Source organism: Silurus aristotelis (genome assembly GCF_946808225.1).
Source record: "Silurus aristotelis genome assembly, chromosome: 19".
Classification (NCBI taxonomy): domain Eukaryota; kingdom Metazoa; phylum Chordata; class Actinopteri; order Siluriformes; family Siluridae; genus Silurus; species Silurus aristotelis.
The window spans coordinates 13,543,462-13,565,895 of NC_139592.1; the positions used below are offsets into that span (position 1 = coordinate 13,543,462).

The 22,434-nt window shown below is 36.1% G+C and overlaps 1 protein-coding gene across 1 annotated transcript in view; it reads left to right on the top strand.

Moving 5' to 3' along the window:
* slco4a1 (solute carrier organic anion transporter family, member 4A1) overlaps window positions 1-15,497 on the top strand; it is a 32,225-nt gene extending 16,728 nt beyond the window's left edge. The window contains exons 2-13 of the mRNA XM_083570370.1: window positions 284-889; window positions 1,975-2,350; window positions 4,654-4,744; window positions 5,318-5,439; window positions 6,625-6,736; window positions 8,633-8,787; window positions 9,508-9,733; window positions 11,508-11,670; window positions 11,873-12,048; window positions 12,203-12,267; window positions 12,755-12,903; window positions 13,945-15,497. Coding sequence (XP_083426496.1) covers window positions 476-889; window positions 1,975-2,350; window positions 4,654-4,744; window positions 5,318-5,439; window positions 6,625-6,736; window positions 8,633-8,787; window positions 9,508-9,733; window positions 11,508-11,670; window positions 11,873-12,048; window positions 12,203-12,267; window positions 12,755-12,903; window positions 13,945-14,124 — 2,229 coding nt within the window. The 5' untranslated portion in view covers window positions 284-475 and the 3' untranslated portion in view covers window positions 14,125-15,497. The remainder of the gene's footprint in view (window positions 1-283; window positions 890-1,974; window positions 2,351-4,653; window positions 4,745-5,317; window positions 5,440-6,624; window positions 6,737-8,632; window positions 8,788-9,507; window positions 9,734-11,507; window positions 11,671-11,872; window positions 12,049-12,202; window positions 12,268-12,754; window positions 12,904-13,944) is intronic.
* Window positions 15,498-22,434: the final 6,937 nt, after the last annotated feature.

A 22,434-nucleotide genomic window follows, 5' to 3' on the forward strand; every position in this document is an offset into this window, starting at 1 on the left:
ATCTATCTGCATTTCTTGGCCAAGGCTATGCCTCTCTGTATTAAATTGTCCTCTTTTTCTATAACTTTTTTAAATTTTTCTTATGTATAACTGTTTATTTTACCTATAACTCAATTAAAAATTATTTGAGAGCTTTCATTAAAGAGATTCAATTAAAATATTTGTTTATTGTGAAGATGCAGATTATATCCAATCTTTGAGATGTTTATGCATTTATTGTTATGGTAATCGTAGACTTTTTTTTAAAAAGTTTGAAGATTGAATCTTTTTTTTTTTTCCTCAGGATGCTTTTTTCTACACCCAAGCATTTCTGTACCTCCTTATGATTTGTTGTAGCACAAATATCTAAACATCAGGTCTCATCTCAGCTCAGGAAGAAAAAAGACTTCATTAAAAAACAAAGAACCAGAAAGTTAGACTCTATATTCCTTGACTTTACCCAAAGGAAAGTCATAGTAGTTTTCTAATAGGGGCCATGCCCCACTTACTAAACAATGACAGTTCCTTTAGCTCCAGACAGGAGCTCCTGGACCTGCAGGATGGGCCTGTTGGCCCCAGTGTGGACTTGCCAAGCCCATTGGAGTCACAGGTCAGCACACCTACTGGCTCCACTTCTTTCCGCCCATCTATAGATGCCCCCATCAAGACGACAAAGAACATTGTTAATATCTCTGGGGAAAAAGTGGGAATAAATTTTATTTCCTCGGAACCAGAGAGCCTATGTGGATGGGGAGCTCTGACCCCTCGCTTCATCCAGATCTTCAACACAGCGCGATGGGTGCTCTTCTTCTTATGTGTGGCATCATTCCTCCAGGGCATGATAATCAATGGTTTTATCAACACCGTAATCACGTCAATTGAGAGACGCTTCGACCTGCGCAGCTATCAGGTCTGATTATTATTATTATTATTATTATTATTATTATTATTATTATTATTATTATTATTATTATTAGGGATGCACCAAAATGAAAATTCTTGGCCGAAACCAAAAACCGAAAAAGAGGAAAGCAAGGCCGAAAACCGAAACACCGAAAGAAATTATGCCAATTATTATTACCATTGCATTTATGGCTATGACTGTGTACTAAACTTACTAAAATCAAGGCATTTCAATTGCATAAATTAAATATTAAAGTTTCAAAGAATAAATCAATTACAAATTATGAAAATATTTATTTATAGCATATTGCAACAATGCACAGGATAAAATAAATAAAAATTCAAACTTAAATGTTTAACTTAAATGCACTCATGTGTACATTAAATAATAATGTACAGGCCCTCTGGCTTCCTGAAAGGTTGTAAAATTAAATATGTTCTTTCATAAAAACAAAGTGCATTCAGAACAAGTGCAACTGCTTAAAGACACACAACAATACAACACTATCACTGGGAAACTTCCTGCCTTTTCAAAAACGTCCGCCACAGACGGAGTGCGCGTGCTCAGAGGGGTTTTGCTTTTCTGTGCCGCGTTTCTCTCATATTCAGCATAGCGATCGGGATGTTTGGATTTCAGGTGATAAATTAAACCCGACGTGGAGAAAGTCTTTGCAGACGAAATTTCGGCATTACATGTTTTGCAATCGCTATCCGTGGGTCTTTCTCAGATATACTGAAATACGTCCACACCGCATACATGTTGTTTTAGACATGCACGTGCAGGCAGCGGTTTCTGTTTGCGTCATCACAACAAACTGTGTTTTTTCGGTGATCAAAGTCTTTCGGCCGAAAACCGAAAATGCTCTTTTGGGCCATTTTCGGCCGAAAGTTTTCGGTGGCCGAATATTCGGTGCATCCCTAATTATTATTATTATTATTATTATTATTATTATTATTATTATTATTATTGTTAGTAGTAGTAGTAGTAGTAGTAGTATTATACTAAAGAGACCAATTTCTAGTAAAGATTGCTCAGTGAGCTCAGCTAAGAAGTAAATGGTATATACTATTTTGCAATTACTGTGATTACAGGCTGGACTCATTGCTAGCTCCTACGACATTGCTGCCTGCGTTTGCCTAACGTTCGTGAGCTATTTTGGTGGCACAGGGCACAAGCCCCGCTGGCTGGGCTGGGGAGTTTTTGTAATGGCTCTCGGGTCACTCGTGTTTGCACTGCCACATTTCACTACACCGGCTTACCAACCACAAGTACTGGAGCAAACAAGTCTGTGCTCAACCAATCACACGGAGGAGTGTGGGGACAGCAAAGAAACTGGACTCTCATCGTACCGCTACATCTTCATGCTGGGCCAGTTTCTACATGGTGTTGGTGCCACACCGCTCTATACGCTTGGTGTCACTTACCTCGACGAGAATGTCAAGTCCAATTATGCACCTGTCTACATAAGTAAGTGCTTTGCCAGGATGTTATAAAAACATTACATTGCATGAATACAATGGGCCTTGTTTTACGAAAAAAAAAAAAAAAAGATTGAATGCAACTACAAATCATAAACCACTGATTTCTTTCAGTTGTACACGTTTATTAACAGTTCTTAGACCTTTTCTAGAACACCGTGATTTGTGTTGAAAGAAAGTCATCCAAAAGAAATCTTTAAATATAGACAAAAACGACTAAACTAAAACTATATCATATAAGGAACAGTTTAGCTTTATTGGGTAATTTTTGAGCATTTTAGGCTTAGGAGGCCCTCTTTTTTCGTTTAGTTATCATTTTGTCTTCCTCTGATCTTTGTCCTCCTATGGTGTTTTGTGGGTGTTAAAAAAAATTATAATCTGCCGTGTTATGAACATGCTGAAGAATTCACTGGCATTTGACATCCATCAGCATAAACACATGTATGAAGAATATTTTTGTTGATTTTTTGCTAATTGTTTTGTTTGACCTTTAAACACACAAGTTACTGATAACAGATAAACAAAGTCTGGTGTTTGGAAAAATGTTTTGCAGTACTACTAAAAATACCATAGCAAGGAATATGTCGTAAACCATCCAAAAACCCGGAAGACTTATCATCATTTAAATATATAGCCATTATAAAAGCATTTCACTTGACAGTAAAACGTACATTTATTGTTTGAGAGATTATTTGGTAAATGTATTTTAAACAGGTATCACTGTATTTGTATGGAACTAGAGCTACTGTAAGACCATTTCGTGTGTTTCACATGACCACAGACGTTGCCGGTATTGTGAGTAGACCAAACCACAAATGTTAAAGGACTTTCAAATCAAAGGTCAGCTGAGGCTTGTGACATTCATCGGCTCGTTTATTAGAAACAGTATGTTTCAGGTTGCTGAATAAAATTGTCATTCAGCAACAAAATATAGAGTGTGTAGATTTGTTACACTATGTAGACAAAAGAATTGGCACACCTGATATTTCCAACCATATGTTGTTCTTCCCCATACAATTTAAAAGTACTGTACACAATTGTGTATGATTTCTTGGTAGCTAACTCCATGAAGATATGGTTCAGATGGGTTGTCACAGAAGATCTTGCATGGCCTGCTATAGAGTTTTGACTAATGCTCTTGTGGCTGAATGAGACCAAATCTCCAAAATCACACAAGATTTAGTAGAACATCTTACCAAAAAAGGTGGTGGAGGTTATTGTAATGGCAAATAGGGACTATATGTGGATTTGGATATTTAAAAAGCACACAGTGTTTTAGAATTTTATGGTCATGTGTTAACAAACATTTGTTCAAATAGTGTCAAACTTTGAACAGAAACAAGTCAAAGTATCTGACTTCAGTAAAAGAGTGAGTTACCAACACTTTTTGAAGGTCAGTGTGGTTAATGTGAAGAGAAAATAAGGAACTTGTTTTGTAATATGTATAAGTGTCTTTTTGTGGTGGCGCTTATATAAAAGACTTTCGTGTTTAACTTCTGGTTTAAGTTGTGAGGTGAAGTGAAAGGAAAGGAAGGGTTATAAAATGATTCAGTCATCTAATTTAAGTCCAAACATGGGCTATGTGTGTATGTGTGTGTGGACTCTAAAAGCACTCATTCACAATTCAGTCCTCCAAAAGTGCATTTCTTGTAAATTATGTTTTAAAGGCCATGAAAAACAAGTAGAAAATAATATTGAACCACAAATAATGAGCAGTGTGACATCATGCTATCATGTACTGAAGGCCTGTTTATATTTTTGTGGATATATATATATATATATATATATATATATATATATATATATATATATATATATATATATATATATATATATATATATGGGCTTCCAATGTATTAAGTACTTCAGGCCTTTTGAAATGTTAAGACTGTGAATAATTTAATTTTGGATGTTGCAGGTAAAACAAACATCCGCATGTATCTGCATTAGATTTTTTTCCATTTGATCCTTGCAATTTTTGTTCCTGTCCAACACCACTGTAGCCAGCAGCATAATTATTGTCCTTTATTGGCAACATCAACAAAGCGTGCTACAATTGTACTGTTTCCCCAGTCCCCACCATCCGCATTTCAAAGGCATTCAAAGACAATTGCATCTCTGGTTTTGAGTTTCCATTTATAAACACTGTCCAGCCTTAGTAAAGATCAAAAATCCAACATACATTCTGTGAAATGGAACAATGGAGTTTTTTTTAACACTCAGGAGGTGAACCTTGAAAGATCTAGTACTAATATGCCGAACTACTAAACTATCATGAACTATTTTCCCTAGGCATCTTCTACACAGCAGCTATTATAGGCCCGGCAGCTGGATACCTGCTGGGTGGCTTCTTCCTCAACATATACACAGAAATTGGCCAAATGTGAGTTTTTTTTTTTATTATTCCTGCCTAGGGTCAATGGAGGGCCTCTGAGGTGAACGAGGTCATGAGGTATTTAGGTTTATTCTGAGGTAACAATAAAGGTATATCGTAAAAAAAATTTTTTTGCAAAAAACCTCAAATTATTAATTATTATTATTATTTTTAAACAGTTTTATCTGGTCGATAAATAAATTTCTCTTTACAAATTTCATAATGCCTGAAATAAAAAATAGCTTAACATTTTACAGTACTTGTCTACTATGAGCTGAACATACAATTCTCGTTTTTATTTCATATTAACAAGAACGCCCTAGTTTGTGGACATGAAATTCCCAGGATGCCGTAGCTATCTCTGACCTGACTCATGTTTGTGTAAGAAGGCAGATAATGTTGTTCTCCAATCGTATTATGTTGGAGCAAAAAGAGCATGTTAGCACTCCTTCAACAGCAGGGCAGGTCTATTTAGCAAGTTTGAATTTTTTTTAACCATGTCTAATATTTGTAGATTTTTTTCCTTATTTGATTTTATCAGTTAAAAATACATATTAAAAATATACTTCACTGTTTCCTCAGTACTCTACTGACCCCAGAAAGCCCCCTGTGGGTGGGGGCATGGTGGATCGGTTTCTTGGCCGGAGGAGCTGCTGCTCTTGTCACAGCTCTACCCATTTTGGGTTACCCTCGCCAGCTGCCAGGTATAATCCATCAGTCCACTGCAAACAGTCCATTAACATTAAAAATTCAAGGTAGAAGGAAAAACACACCTCTGTTACAACTGCTGAATTTTGTAATCAAAATAAATAATACTGAATATATTTCTACCAATAATATAATATTATGTAGCAAACAACAAAGTAGAAAAAAGGTCATTGACTGACCTTTGAAGCAATGGTACAAAAAGAGCTTACAAAGAATGCACAGGATTTCACTGTTGAAAAATATTGATCAACAGCATAATTTTTACAAAGCATTTAATGTACCATGGAAAACACAGAAGCCCATCATTAGGAACAGTCCAGGAACTGGACATCACTTTACAATTGATGAAAGAACGAAACAAAAGCTTACCAGAGGAAGGCTGCCAGGAATCCTACAGCAATATCAAACAAGCTGCAGAAATATTCAAGGAATACTTGCATTTTTTTTTTTTTTTTTTTTTTTTTTTCTCACATACCTGGGTTGTGGGTAGGCTGGCTAGGAGGCTCTACTTCTAATTAAAAAATACAACATATAAGCCTGTTTGAATTTTGCCAAAATATTGGCAAATGTGTTATGGTTCACGAGACAAAGAAAGAACAGTGCAGACATACTGTAATTCTATAAAATATATTTGATCAGCATCTTATCATGAAGAGAACACCAAATGGAGTGAAGCATAGTGGTGGCAGCATATTGCTATTATGCTGTTTCTTCTCAGCTGGGACTGTGCTCCTGTCAAGAAAAACGGAGAGAGAATTCCAAATACCTTTTTTTTTTTTTTAGCAAAAAACCTGTTAGACAGCTGATAGCCGCTCAAAGCACAAATCCAAGGACATTTCAGATAAACATTTTTGCAAAGCAGTGTGGATATAATACCACTCTTTACTACCAGTAAATGGGCTGTGCATATTTATACAAGCAAGTTAGTGTAAAAAAAATCGTAAAATGATTATCATTTTGCATCTTTTCTTTATGTGCACATTATTTACATTTTTTACATCACAAAAATCTACAATTTCAGCTCAGATGTGTAGGCCTTTTTTGTATCCACTGTAGTTCTTTATTTAGTTTTTATGACTAACAATGAAAAAAAAGTAAATACATATGACTATCTATATGTTGTTATATGTATATAATGTAACTAGATTTTCTATTTCTCATTCTCTCTCATACACTCACAGGTTCTCAGCGCTTTATAGCCATGCGTGTGTCTGAGGCTCATCAGTTAAAGGATGGAAGTCAAGTGACAGCCTCTGATCCCCAGTTTGGCAAGACAGTAAAAGACATGCCTAGGTGCAAGCACCTTCTCAAGACTGCATTAGACAAAATCCATGTGACACTAAAAAAATTGCAAACAACAACATTAACAAGACAAACAAAATAAAAAAGGACAGCAGAGGGTTATACCACACACAGAGAAAGCAGATGATGATACACAATAGGAGCATTTAGGAAAAGGAGCAAACATGTGGTCAAGCCTAAATAGTGTTTTTGGCCAAATGTGTGGGATGTAGTTTCTCTGAACTTCTGTTTTGGGCATTAATGTGAAGTATTGTAATAGAGTGTGCTTTGTTCTGCAACCAAGCACAATGACTGACTCATGAAAGCATGATTAGCACAAAAGATGAGTCTTCATTGTCATCTTTATAGTCAAAGGAGGAGCAAAGCATGAACTTTAAAAATCAGACAATATAACTGTCAGAAAATAGAGAATATTTTACAATATATTTAAGTGTTCATAATTCATTATTTAACTGCATTGATTGCTATGTTAATATTTTATACCTTACATTGACTTCATATCTTATTCTCTGTTTATTTAATTAGCCAAAATAATTAATAATTAATAATAGCAAAATGTATAACATTTGCAGTAACTGATAGTTTGAACTTAAATATATGGGGACACATTCTATTCTATTCTATTATTCTTATATTATATTATATTATATTATATTATATTATATTATATTATATTATATTATATTATATTATATTATATTATATTATATTATACCATGTATTTTATTTTATACCATTTTGATGATATGTGCATTTTTATATTTAGGTTTATTTTTGCCTGAAATTCTTTCATATTTCCTTTATACCTTTACTAGTTCTAGAACAGGGTTTAAAAAAATGTAATATACACTCACTGGCCACTGTATTAGGATCAACCATGCATATGCTTAATTCTGATGATGCTGGCCATAGCATGCATGTTGGTGCCAGACAGTGGTAGACAAATAAGTATGTTTACTTCCTTACTGTACTTAAGCAGATTTTTACACAGTTTTTGTACATCATTTTAGACTTTTACTTCAGTACATTTTATTGCATAATAGCTTACTTTTTTCCCCACTACATTTTAGAAACACACGCTCTTTATATACATAATTACCGTTATATGATCACAAGACCACAACCCCACAGTAACCCCACGGTTCTCGTGAGAGTTCCCACGAGGTACTTTCACTTGCTGTAACAATACAAAATGCTCCTAAAGGTGTGATGTGCAGGAGAATTAAACACTTTTGGAGTTGTATAAAGTGCTTTAAATACTTAAGTATGACGAAAAGCAAGAATGTTTGTACTTTGTCGTCATCTGCTAGATAGACAAGTATTTGAGAAAGTGCTGATTCCTTTAAGATATCCCTCACCACAATGTAGAGTTTACAAAGTACAGCATGGAAATAAAGAACTTTCAATGAGCTGCAGTTCTACAGCTTGATGATGAGAGAGGCTCTCTGTAGCCACAGTTCCTGCTGACAGATGTAAAACACATTGTGGTCTACTAGTATTGTAGAGCATCCACCTCATCGTTTGGTGAATGATGCCTTCTGTGATGCTTTTGTGGTCATTATATATGCAAAGGTGGATATTTCCGTTACTGTCAACTCGAAACAGTTTAACAGTTCTCCCCAGCCTCTCTCATGAACAAGGTTATACAGAACTGCCTCTCATATGGTGTTTTTATTCTGTGTCAAGAGATCAACAGTTTCTGATATACTTAACCCACAGTCAAAGTCACTTAGGTCCCATTTTTTATGAATGCTAAAGAAAACATTTCTCTTCATGTATATGCATTACAAAACATCACACTGTATACTAGTAGCCATTCTTTTATGTTGTTTTTCCTCTGCCTAACTCACTCAGTTTTTCTCTCTGTGTTTCCACAACTCTCTCCAGGTCTGTGCTGCTCCTGCTAAAGAACCCTACGTTTATTTTTCTATGTCTGGCCGGTGCTACAGAGGCCACTCTTATAGCTGGAATGTCCACTTTTGGGCCCAAGTTCCTGGAGTCTCAGTTCAGTCTTAGTGCCTCTGAGGCAGCCACCTGGTTTGGTAAGAGAGCCATGCTGAACTACCACAGGCTTTATTTCAGTGACTCTCACATAACCCTAGTTGAAGTGTTTTCATCTATGAGAGAGGAAAAGAGTCTCCTTTGGGTGAATTTGACAGCCAGCCAGTATAGTTTCTGAATCTACTGTAGCTAAAATAATTTTCCTTTTTTATTTATATATATATATATATATATATATATATATATATATATATATATATATATATATATATATATATATATATATATATATATATATATTATTACCTTAACCATTATGCCTGCTGCTCCTGATTCTTCATGCTGGCATTTTTTTTAATTCAATCTTTTTATCTTTTTTCAGCCCTATGTATGTATGTTTAAGTTTGGGATGTAATTCATGTTCATTATTGTTTTGTTGACTAGCAGTTGGTTGCACCTTTGAAAGACATGGAGAAGCAATGGGTACAGGCCGAACAAGTGAATAAAGCACTGTCCATTAAAAAGTGTTAAAAGCCGATTTAAGTTGTTTAAAGTGAATCTGATGTGTCTATGGGCTTAAACTTCATGCAGGCTGGACTGTCCACTAAAAACAGCCATTGTAATAAATTGACAGTAAGATACTACAGAGACATATGATACTATTTGACATTTTGTTGTAAAGCCCATGTCTACAGTAGTTGTGAAGCCTATGTCCATGTTAAGACTATGTCTGTGTGTAACAAACCAATTTCTGTCCAAAGGTTACATGGTGGTACCCGCTGGAGGGGGCGGTACCTTTCTAGGTGGCTACATTGTAAAGAAGATGAACCTACGTTGCCGTGGCATCATTCGCTTTTGCATGCTGTGTGCCCTGGTGAGCCTTGCGGCCGTCTTCATCTTTCTGTTGCACTGCCCAAACGTGCCCATGGCTGGAGTAACCACACCATACCAGAGAAGCTCTCAAAGCTTCATCTATGCAGACAACAGGTACACAACCATTTAGCATCAGGCAATCTGAGGTACTACAGCATAATATGTACTTTGTATCATTTAGCCTTTTATTAACATCATAATATAAAATGAATAAATAAATAGTTTTAATTGTGTTACCCTAACATAATACAGCATCAGTTTGTAAAATATGTAAACAGCTGGGTGGTTAATATTAGTAGGCACAATAGATAAATAACTACACAAATAATATGGAATCTAAATAGCCTTATTAACAGATTTGGAAAAAAATGTCAAATTTTTCAAATTAGAGGTAACAAAGCAGCATGTAGAGTTTTGTGATATGTACAATAATATACTGATTAAAATGCATTTTGGTGAAAAAATAGAGCTTAGAATGTATTGAATCACTTTGTTGATTCCTTTATGTTAAATACAATACAGTGCATCCAGAAAGTATTCACAGCGCTTCACTTTTCTACATTTTATGTTACAGCCCTATTCCAAAATAGATTCAATTAATTCTATTTTTTCCTCAAAATACTACAAACAAAACCCCATATTGATATCGTGAAAGAAGTGTGTTTAAAATTGTAGCAAATTTATTAAAGATAAATTAAATGTATTCACATTCACAATATATTAAAAGTATTCACAGCCTTTGCTCAATATTTTGTTGAAACAACTTTGGCTCTTTTTGAGAATGATGCTACAAGCTTGGCACCCTTTTTTTTTTTTTTGGGCAGGTTCTCCCATTCTTCTTTGCAGAACCTCCTAAGCTCCATCAGGTTCTATAGGGAGCTTCGGTCCACAGCCATTATTAGATCTCTCTAGAGATGTTTAATTAGGTTACAAGTCTGGGCTCTGGCTGGGCCACTCTAGGACATTTACAGAATTGTCCCATAGCCATTACTTTGTTATATTGGCTGTGTGCTTAGGGTTGTTGTCCTGTTAGATTTACTGTCACCTCAGTCTGACGTCCAGAGCGCTCTGGAGCAAGTTTTCATCAAGGATGTCACTGTACATTGCTGCATTCATCTTTCCCTAAATCCTGATTAGTACCCCAGTTCCTGCCACTGAAAAACCTCCCCACAGAATCATGATGCCACCACCATGCATTACTGTTGGGATGGTTATGGCCAGGTGATAAGCAGTGCCTTGATTCCCCCCAGACTATGCTCCAGCCAGGCTGCCTTGTGCCTTTTACTGAGAAGTAAAATCCATCTGGCTACTCTATCATATAGGCCCGATTAATGGAGTGCTGCAGAGATAGTTGTTCTTCTGGAGTTCTTCTGGAGTTCTTCTCTCTTCACAGAGAGAGGAGAAATCTTTTAGAGTGACTGTCGGGTCACTTCTCTGACTAAGGCTCTTCTTCCCTGATCGCTCAGTTTGGATGGCGCAGCCTGCTCTAAGAAGAGTCCTGGTGGTTCCAAACCTCTATTTACGGATAATGGAGGCCAATGTGCTCATTAGGACTTTCAATGCTGCAGAAATTTTTCTTTACCCTTCCCCAGATCACAAACTTCTTACATGTTGTCATTATAGGGTATTGTTTGTAGAATTTTAAGAAAAATAATAAATTTAGAATAATTTCTGGATGCACTGTATATAAGCATTGTGTTTATAAGCATTATGTATATATGCAAAAATGATTACTTATTGGTTCATGTTGGCTTCCTAAAAAAACATAAATGTATTATACGTACATTAGCTTAGTTGTACAATCAGCTGTAGTGCATTTCCAGCATTTCAAGTTTAATCCCTCTTATCTCTTTCATTATTTTCTTACTGTTACTTTCTTTCTGTCCAGTTTTGTTCTAGATAAGAACTTGACCACACACTGCAATGCAGAATGTCACTGTGTCGAGGCACTGTATAACCCAGTGTGTGGAGCTGATGGAGTGATGTACTACTCTCCCTGCCATGCTGGCTGTAGTGCTCTCAACAACACAAACAAGCACGCAGAACGACAGGTACTGCATACAATGCACCCTCTCATTTACTAACCTTGATTGAGCAATTCAGTTAACATTATACTCTTATAATAAGTCGTACTCAATTAATTGTGTATATAACAGTGAATAAAGATTTTTTTTTTTTTTCTCAAAAATAAAGTAGCTCTTCAAAAAGCATCGCCTCAGTTTGATCATTAGCTATGTGCATGTGTGTTCACAGGTGTTTACAGATTGTAACTGCATTATGGGTAATATGTCGAGTGGCCTAAAAGGACAGGCCATTGCAGGAAAGTGTAGCTCATCCTGTAACCACATGCCAACCTTCCTCACCTTCTTCTTCGTCATCATCTTCTTCACCTTTCTGTGCAGTATTCCTGCACTCACAGCTACTCTAAGGTAAAAAAAAAAAAAAAACACATGGCCACAGAGACCATTTCTTTTTTAGTGCACACACACACACACACACACACACACACACACACACACACACACACACACACACACACACTAGAGTGCAGCCATGACTGAGCTTCTCTCATCAATCTTTTAGGTGTGTTCCTGACAGCCAAAGGTCATTTGGACTGGGCATTCAGTGGATTGTGGTGCGAACACTGGGTACGTTCAACTCTCATGAAATTGCAATAATATTATTATTAGTACTTTCTACATGGTGATATCAGAAGATATTAAAGGGTGGGAAAACAGTGCATTTTTATGAAAGGTAAGGAGAAATGTTGTGATTGATGAAGCACAGTTTAACCTTGTGGAATATGAAAAGCAACATAAACATAAATAACAATGGCTTTTGATTTGAGATTGACCGAAAGTAAAAAGGCAATAGTATAATATTTATCATAACTCACAATGTTTTGGGTTTGTTCATCTGTGCTCACATGCAGTCACATTGTCTTTTTGATATTTAACTTAATATAAAAGATAAAGAACCAAATATAAGAGAAGCAGCATTAAAATAATTGTTAATGTTAAACAATCTATGGCTCATTTCATTTTTTTTTTTTTTTTTTTTTTTTTTTTTATGCTTTTAATGCTGTGTGTGAGGATTAAACTTACTGGTTTGTATCTTATTCCCACATCATTGCAGGTGGCATTCCCGGTCCAATAGCTTTTGGTTCAGTGATTGACATCTCTTGTCTGCTATGGCAAGAAAGGTGTGGAGAACGTGGGTCATGCTATCTTTACCAGAATTCTGCCATGAGCCAGTACACACTTATTGCTGGCATCATCTACAAGGTAACACAATATATTTTGACACTTGATTTAGACCAATGGACCACTATTCTTCGGCTTAGTAAGATAACAAGCCTGACTAGCATCTGTGTATCAGAAAAGTTTAATATTTTCTATTAATTATACTCCTGAAAAGCATTTCTGACCTGCAATGTTTCTTATTTTGCATGTACTGTATCTCAAATTGAAAGTAAAGTTACAACCTTTTTGTAACAGATTGTAACAGACTCCACTGAAAGTCAATCTGCTTTTTGATTAGATAAAGGCTATGCTACTTATAGAAAAAACCTACTGCCATATTATTTTTTTTTTAATTAAAGGCTTACCAGGTCTTTACTCGGATATCATTAAACACATTAGTTTCCTTACCTGAGTAACTTTACTAACACATTTGGCTGATGACTGCCCACTAATATTGGTGGTAAAGTATTTAGTTAGGTCTGTTCATTTGAATACATTTCTTCATACTTGTTTTTTTGTTTTTATTAGGTTTTTAAAACAATTTTTAAAATTTTTCCACCATGAACTATACAAACGTTGTCACTGTTTTTATGATGTAATGGCACATGTGCATCTCCTTAATTTTATATCCAGCACCTGATTAAAAGAAATAATTTATTTATCTTAAATCCATTTTGCCAGGAGCTTGATCATACTGATCAAACTGAGTTTGATTACAAAACACTTAGATATCAAGCTTTTAGACTTTAGAGCTAAAAACCTAAGACAGGTTTAAAGCAATGCCTAAACTAAAAAATGTATGCATTTTTTGCAAAATATTTTTATTTTCACAGTCATTAATTTATAATATTAGTACAGTAAATTAGAATCTCTTTTAGATTTCAGCAACTTCCTTGGAAGTTCGGGCAGGGCTCTACAGGCTGCCAAATGTTTATCTTTTATTGCTATGAATTGAAAAGTAAAGAATTAGTACTAGAACTAGAAGTAAATACACTGTCATACAGGGAATAAATCAATTTTGATGAATTACTGAGAAATGTAATAGTTGCTCTCTTTCCTTCTCTCTCTCTTTTTCTCTCCCAGTTTTTAGGCACTGTATTCTTCATGTTGGCAAGTGTGCTATACAAGCCTCCTCCAGATTCTTCACAGAACAGCTGTGAGAACACAGACCACAGTGCTGCAGACAAAGGTGTAGCGGTTGGACACCTGCCAGTTAAGGACCTCCCACCTGAGATCATAGTCAACGTAGATGCCAAGTTTTGACCTCCGACTCCAAACGCACACCTGCATGAGTGTGTGTGAATATGTGCACGTCCATCAACTTTATGGCATATAAACCTGCACTGTGGTTATTATGTCTTTTCTTCAGTTGCACACGAATTGGCCCGAACATGCCTCGCACAAATCTGATACATCTGATACATAAAGATCATCTGATGCTGCAAACGGATGGATCACATTTGTTCTTAATGAATTAATGGTGAATAATGAAAGATGCAGAAAGAAGTTCATGTTTCTGTTTGAATAGCCCTGTGTGATCAGTATATTTCGGATATTTAGATTCTTTTCAACCAGCCCAAGTTATCATAGATCAGAGATTAAATTCAAAGATTAATCCTAGAGGCCCAACACCTAACACAACCAGTCCATCTTATGCAAGGCAAAATTAACTGCTCATGAGCTGGACTGAGTGTGTTTGGAGCATGAGGACACTGCATGGCACCCAGCCAAAAATACCTTTTTTTTCTAGAATGTATGCAATGTCATTTTTGATTCGGTGCAAATATTATAGGCAGTATTATTTTTATAGGCATTTTTTCTCTTCGTTAACTGATTTATTAGTTATCTGGTCAATGTCATGGCGAATCCAGGGTTTATCATGCACACACATCCACACACTTATTTACACATAGGGGCAATATAGATTAACTAATCCACCTATTAACAGGTGGAGGGAAAACAGACAACCCAGAAGAACCCAAAGTTATAATCTATCCTACAGCTGTGAGGCAGCAATGATACCTACTGCGCCACAGTGTTGCACATCATTTTTTATATACTGTATATCAGATATACAGTACATTGACTTTCTACTATAAATACTTATTCTATTTAAAAGCACATAGAAATTTCAAAGTAGTTATTAATTCACTATAAATTATACAAATAAGATTTGGCTAAAATGATTGACACCAAAGTAATTAAATCAACAGCTCCCTAAATGGACTGTACTGCAATGGATCATCTATTTATTGGTATTTTTAGGAGTCTTGCTAGACTACTATTTAAGAAACAAACAGTCCAGATGATTATGTGCCGATCTTGCTGAGCCTTTACTCTTCTAACCTGCAACTCTGTTTGCACTTTAACGTCCTAAAACTATATCACTGATTCACTGAACACCATGTCTGGTTATATAGGCTGCAATATTGGTATCATATACAAGCCCTTATCTGTATTCAGCATGTGACTTGATATATTTGTTTTTTAATGGCTAACTAAAAGTATAAACAGGACCTACAGTTTTAAACAATTATAGTGCCAAAATATGTCTTTTAGGACTATGCAGGTGAGAATGGCCTTATGGATTTGGTGTATGTTGCAGCTTACGAAAAGAATAAAGGTGGCAGCAAAAACCTGTTAGTTATCAACTTACCTGTTTGGAATTATAAACTATATGAACTGTGCTGATTTATAATTTACAGCAGCAGTTCAGTAAGTCATCATTTTTTTTTATTTCACATTGTGACCTTCTACATCCCTTTATGCTGTACCATTTCACAAATGCATTTCATTTAAATTTGCGAACTACCAAATGCATTAGGTGGCACTTTCAATGTTTTATGATTAGCATATATATATATATATATACTTTTTTACTTATTTGTGTTATAATCCTATTTTATATATATCAAACAAACATTTGAAAATTTTTAAAAAAGTATTGAACACCTTCACTGGGTTCATCCTCCAAAAAAATGCACTCAAGAAACATTTCGAAGATTTGCACAAATGAAATAAAAAAAAAAATTTGATGGTTGATAAAAGCCGATTTTTTTGTTTGTATTGTTTATCTTTTCTGTATTTATAATGTTTGCCCTAATAACTGCAAGCAACAATGCCTCAATATGCCATCATGTTTTTCCCAGTAAACATTTGTGTGTGATAAATTCATATAATTCTCTCGATGTTAGTTGTAGATTTGAGTAGCGACAACCATCACAATCCATTCACAATGCTGGTGAGGGTAAGAAGGGACTGTTTTGTTTTGATGACTTTTGTGTAATATCACTATTTTGATGCAAATGTTTCAGTAAATTTTTTTTTTAAGAAGTCTAAATCCACAAACGTGTGTCCGAGTCATGTTTATTAGTATTGTTGTTGCAGAGTTTATTGCAGAGTTTATTTATTCATACCGGGTTACCAACGACCGCCAAAGGTATCGTTAGCCAAGAGGGTACCGGTTGAAATTGGGCTACTGTTGGCCGAAGGAGGAGAGGAAGAGAAGAAAGATGACTAAACAGACAGCATGGAAGTAAAAGTGTAGGAGAGTGGAGGTTAGGGTTGGTACTTTAAATGTTGGTACTATGACTGGTAAAGGGAGAAAGATAGCTGATATGATGGAGAGAAGAATGGTAGATATGTTGTGTGTTCAGGAGACCAAGTGGAAATGGAGTAAGGCTAGGAACATTGTAGGTGGGTTTAAACTGTTCTTTAATAGTGTGGATGAAAATAAATTTTGTAGGGGTGATTCTGAAGGAAGAGTACAGTAAGAGTGTAGTGGAGGTGAAGAATGTTTCTGATAGGGTGATGAATGTGAAGCTAGAAGTTGAAGGGGCGATGATAAATGTCAACAGTGCTTGTGATTGGTGATTGGGGCAGATTTCAATGGGCATGTAGGTGAAGGGAACAGAGGACGGAAAGGAATGTTGAAGGGCAGATAGTGGTAGATTTTGTGGAATGAGGAAGTACAGGAGAGTATAAGGAGAAAGATGTTGGCAAAACAGAATTGGGATTGACAGAGTGATGTGAAAAGTAGGCAGGAGTACAATGTGACGCGGCAGCAGGTAAAGAGGTATGTGGCGAAAGCAAAGGAAAAGGCATATGAGGAGCTGTATGAGAAGTTGTACACTAAGGAGGGAAAAAAAGGGATTTGTACCAATTGGCCAGGCAGAGGGACAGAGCTGGGAAGGATGTGCTGCAAATTAGAGCAATAAAGGATGGAGATGGAAATGTGTTGACTAGTGAGGGGAGTTTGTTGAGAAGGTGGAGGGAGTATATTGAGCAGCTGATAAAAGAGAAAAATGAGAGAGAGAGAGAGAGAGAGAGAGAGAGAGAGAGAGAGAGAGAGAAGGTTGGCTGGTGTGGAGGTGGTAAAGCAGGAAGTGGATAGAATTAGTAAGGTGGTAGTGAGAGCAGCAATAAATGGAGGATGAAGAGTTGAAAGTCAGTTGGACCAGATGACACACCGGTAGAAGCATGGAGATGTTTAGGAGAGATGGCAGTGGAGTTTTTAACAAGATTGTTTAACAGGATTTTGGAAGGTGAGAGGATGCCTGAGGAATGGAAAAGGAGTGTGCTGGTACCAATCTTTAAGAACAAGGAAGATGTGCAGACCTGCAGTAACTACAGGGGAATTAAATTTATCAGTCACACCATGAAGTTATGGAAAGAGTAGTGGAAGCCAGGCTGAGGGAAGTGGTGACCATCTGTAAGCAACAGTATAGTTTTATGCTGAGGAAGAGCACTACAGATGCATTTTTTGCTTTGAGAATGTTGATAGAGAAGTATAGAGAAGGTCAGAAGGAGTTGCATTGTGTGTTTGTGGATTTAGAGAATACATACGAAAGGGTGCCGAGAGAGGAGTTGTGGCACTGTATGAGGAAGTCAGGTGTGCCAGAAAAGTATATAAGGGAGGTGCAGGACATGTAGGAGGGCAGTAGGAACGACAGACTGGTTCAAGGTGAAGGTTAGACTTCATCAAGGATCGGCTCTGAGCCCTTTCCTGTTTGCAGTGGTGATGGACAGGTTGACGGACGAGGTTAGACAGGAGTCTCCATGAAATATGATGTTTGCGGATGATATTGTTATTTGTGGTGAGAGTAGGGAGCAGGTTGAGAAGAGCCTGGAGAGGTAGAGGTATGCACTGGAGAGAAGGGGAATGAACATCAATAGGAGTAAGACAGAGTACATGTGTGTGAATGAGAGGAAGGACAGTGGTGAGACCTGTGGTGTATGGTTTAGAGACAGTAGCAATAAGTAAAAAATAGGAGGTGGAGCTGGAGGTAGCAGAGCTGAAGATGTTGAGGTTTTCGTTGGGAGTGGCAAGGATGGACAGGATTAGAAATGAGTTTATTAGAGGGACCGCGCATGTAAGACGTTTTGGAGACAAGGTGAGGGAGGCAAGATTGAGCTGGTTTAGACATGTGCAGAGGAGGGACATGGGGTATATTGGTAGGAGAATGCTGAGGATGGAGCCACCAGGAAGAAGGACAAGAGGAAGGCCAAGGAGGAGGTTTATGGATGTGGTGAGGGAAGACATGCAGGTAGTTGGGTTGATGTAGAGGACAGTGGGGTATGGAGACAGATGATCCACTGTGGCGACCCCTAATGAGAGAAGCCCGAAAAAAAAGAAGTTGTTGCAGAGTTTATTTGAACATCCTGACATCCTGCACTACCAAGAAGGACTGGTAAACCTAAATGAATAGTTTGGATTACAAAAAAAAATTACAAAATATCTAGAGTATTTAATATATGAATAGACACAAATATCCATAATATTGATCTAGAGAGAAAAAAAGACCCATTATAATAAAAAAATACATCTATACTGTGATGGAGGAAAATCAGAATCACCTTTATTGCCAAGTTTCATTGGTCACATGTACAAGGAAATTGTCATGGTGTGCTGATGCTTTAAAAAATATAAAAACTAGGAAAAGACAATAAAAAAGTAATAAAAAAAGAAACAGACATTGACTGTACTATTAGTGCAGAGTATGTGAAGTGAGTAATTGCAAATGATAATATTTTCCAAACAAGTCCAAAGGTGCAGGGGTGCATTATAGTAGTCTTGGTTGTTTGTGTTAATATATGAAATATCAGTGTGTGGTTTACAGTTATGTTGTAATGTAAGTGGTAGTGAAGGCAGATAAGAGACATGTTGGTCCTTGCTACTGTTGATGAGGTTGGTTGCGGATGAAAAGAAAAATGTAGAAAATAATCATACGAAAACAAAACAAAACAAAACAAAAAAAAGAGCACACTGAATTATGAAGTGGCTAAAAAAATAATTTGAGTGTTGAAAACTCTTGAACCATGTTCCTACTGTGGTGAGACTTTTATTATACTTATACTCACTTCTATAATTTTACTTCCACTTAATAAATTCTTCTCTATTACAGTATCATCATCAATATTGTCATCATCATCTCTGTCTATCTTTCTCTTTTTCAAAAATATATAATTAGACAAAAGCAGGCATCTTTTACAGAGATACATAACACACCACATCAATACTTTGCAATTGGACTAAAACCTCAAAATTGAATTTTCCCTGTATATAGTTGCAAGGCCAACAGGTTTATTGTCTAAAGTCTGCTTCTTCACTTGTATTGGAGCTCCAAAATATTGTATATTGGTATTGGAATAACAAGATATAGATGAGACAATTGGTCAGAATTTCCGGTTTAATTTTTACTTTACAACTTTTTCTTGTAACTCAGGTGTGCCTTATTAGAGTATGTTAACAATTAATAGATCTTAATGCTTACTCTTAGTGTACATTTTTCGGGTTTTGCCTGTGAAGACAATCTATTAAACTGGCTAAAGCAACATAAAGATCTTAGAGCTACCTAAAGGACTTGTAAGACTTGTGTTTCGTCACTTGTAATGGTTTTTACTTATTATTTTTCCACAAGAGGGCAGTAGAAGCTGCTTTTCGGTTCCCGCTCCTAGAGTTCATGCTCTTACCAACCCAGGAGTAACGCGCTACTTTACTCGTTACTCCAGAAAAGTAATATTATTACATAACGCACGTTACTTGTAACGCGTTACCCCCAACGTGCGTTATGTAATAATATAACTTTTCTGGAGTAACGAGTAAAGTAGCGAGTTACTTTATAAATTTACACACTAATATCTGAGTTACTTTTTTAAAAAAGTAATGCGAGTTACTTTTCAGTTCAATTATTTTGCATTAAAATGAACGTAATCTCGTAGAATCGCGCACCCCTACGTGCGAGCCGTGGGAACAGAAGCTGGTTAGAAGCGGAGATGGCAGGACAGAGCATTACATTACTGCGATGGAAGTATTCACATTATTTTGAAATAGTCGAGGAAAAGGAGAAGGGAATAATCGTTAAGTGTAAATTATGTGTTGGTAAAAAGCTTTTGTCAACGGCAAAAAATACCACTTCAAATAAAAAAAAAAACATCTGCAAGCAAAGCACAGCACTACAGATGTGGAAGAGAGAGAGCCGAATGAAACCTGCACCCCGCCTCAAGATAAACAACAAAGGCTTGATTTCAGTACATTAATATTTAGTAAATAGATTTTCAGATACTAACCCTAACCCGAGCCACATCATACACATGGGCACACATGAACATTACCCATCCCTTCCTCTCTCACACACGCGCGCGCGCACACACACACACGCACGCACACACACACACACACACACACACACACACTCTCTGTTCAGCCAGATTTATTGTAAATGTCACACGCCAACATAATGACAGAAAACACAGACTTTGTTTGTGTTGTTTTTTTTTCATGTGCGTGTTCGCTTGAGTTTAATACGGTATTTTCGTCAAATGCGTGAGATGAATATACCGCAAAGTTTCCCAGTAGGGGCGAGATCATTTAAGTCTTAAAAATACCGTATTGATCTCAAGCGAAGCGAACACGCACATTAAAAACAAACAAACACAAACTTCGATATGAACTAAGTAACGCAATTAGTTACTTTTTTGGGGAGTAACTCAATATTGTAATGGTTCCCCAACACTGGTTTTACTGTTATTCTGAAGACCTTCCATTGGCATAAATATTAATTCAGCTAATTATTTGTGACACCTAAATCTAACCACAGACTTCTGTATCCAATAGGGAAATGTTTTAGCTCTTTATTTTTTTTAAATAAATTTCAAATATCTTTCTTTATCGGGACACTTTCACCCCATCATAATTTTCTCTCCTGAGATCATTCTGGAGGATTTGGATTTCTACATTATGGAATTTCATGAAGAACTGGAGATGAAATATCAGCGCAGGAATTAGCATTAATAAGATCTGTGAGCCTAGAACACATAATACATGCCATTCACCTAGATGAAAATGACCAGCTGCACTGATGCATAATAGAGGGATATATTATTCTCATTTGATGAAATCAATCCATGTAATCAGTTTAATTCAACTAAGTATATAATCTATTGTTTTCTATGAAGCATTTTAGGTGAATAAGATTCTTATTTTCTGTAGCCCAATATCATTAATATGTTCTTAATTTTCCCATTGTTTCTCTCATTGCACTGGATCCCATTTTACAGCTCGTTTCAGCACGTTTCACCTTTTTTCCTGTTTTTTTTTCCTGTAATAGTTCCTTAAAAGTTACAACAAATGTCTAGTGTCAAGATTACATTACCAAACTCATGTTTCAGATTAAGTTATATCCTCCTCAAATGTTTTTTTGCTACAGCAGAGGTTAAACCACAACGCATGAGAGGAGTCATTTTAACGAGAACAAATGTTTTAAACATGGAGAGCTCCTGTCTGTGAAAGCTGTTGTGTATATGTGTGATGAGAAAAGAGAACGTGACAAAAGTAATTGAATGGTAAGTGCGGTGCCATCTATGTAAAACATTTCATTAAAACTTGCAGCCTTATTAGAAGTGACATCCAGATAATAAAAATCATTGTGCTTGGCATCTTAAGCATCGCCTCTTAAAGCTGAGGCTTGCAACTACATGGCTGTGTCCAGTCTTAGATCTCTTCCATTTACAATGAAGCTCAGATTTCTGCTATAATATAATGAGCACATGGTTTCAGTCATCAAATAATGAACAGGTTTTTAAGAGCAGGGCAGCATCATAGCTTCAGGGCCATAAGATATGGGTGTTCCATGCTACCTGTCTGCATGTATGCCTTACAGAGGTGGCAAAAGTACACACATCCTTTACTTAAGTAGAAGTACAGATACTCATGTTTTAAAATACTCGGGTAAAAGTTGAAGTACTGATTAAACTTTTTTACTTAAGTAAAAGTAAAGAAGTTTTGGCTCTGATATATATATATATATATATATATATATATATATATATATATATATATATATATATATATATATATATATATAATATATATATATATATATATATATATATATATATATATATACAGTGGGTACGGAAAGTATTCAGACCCCGTTAAATTCTTCACTCTTTGTTATATTGCAGCCATTTGCTAAAATCATTTAAGTTCATTTCTTTTCCTCATGAATGTACACATAGCACCCCATACTGACAGAAAAACACAGAATTGTTGACCTTTTTGCAGATTTATTA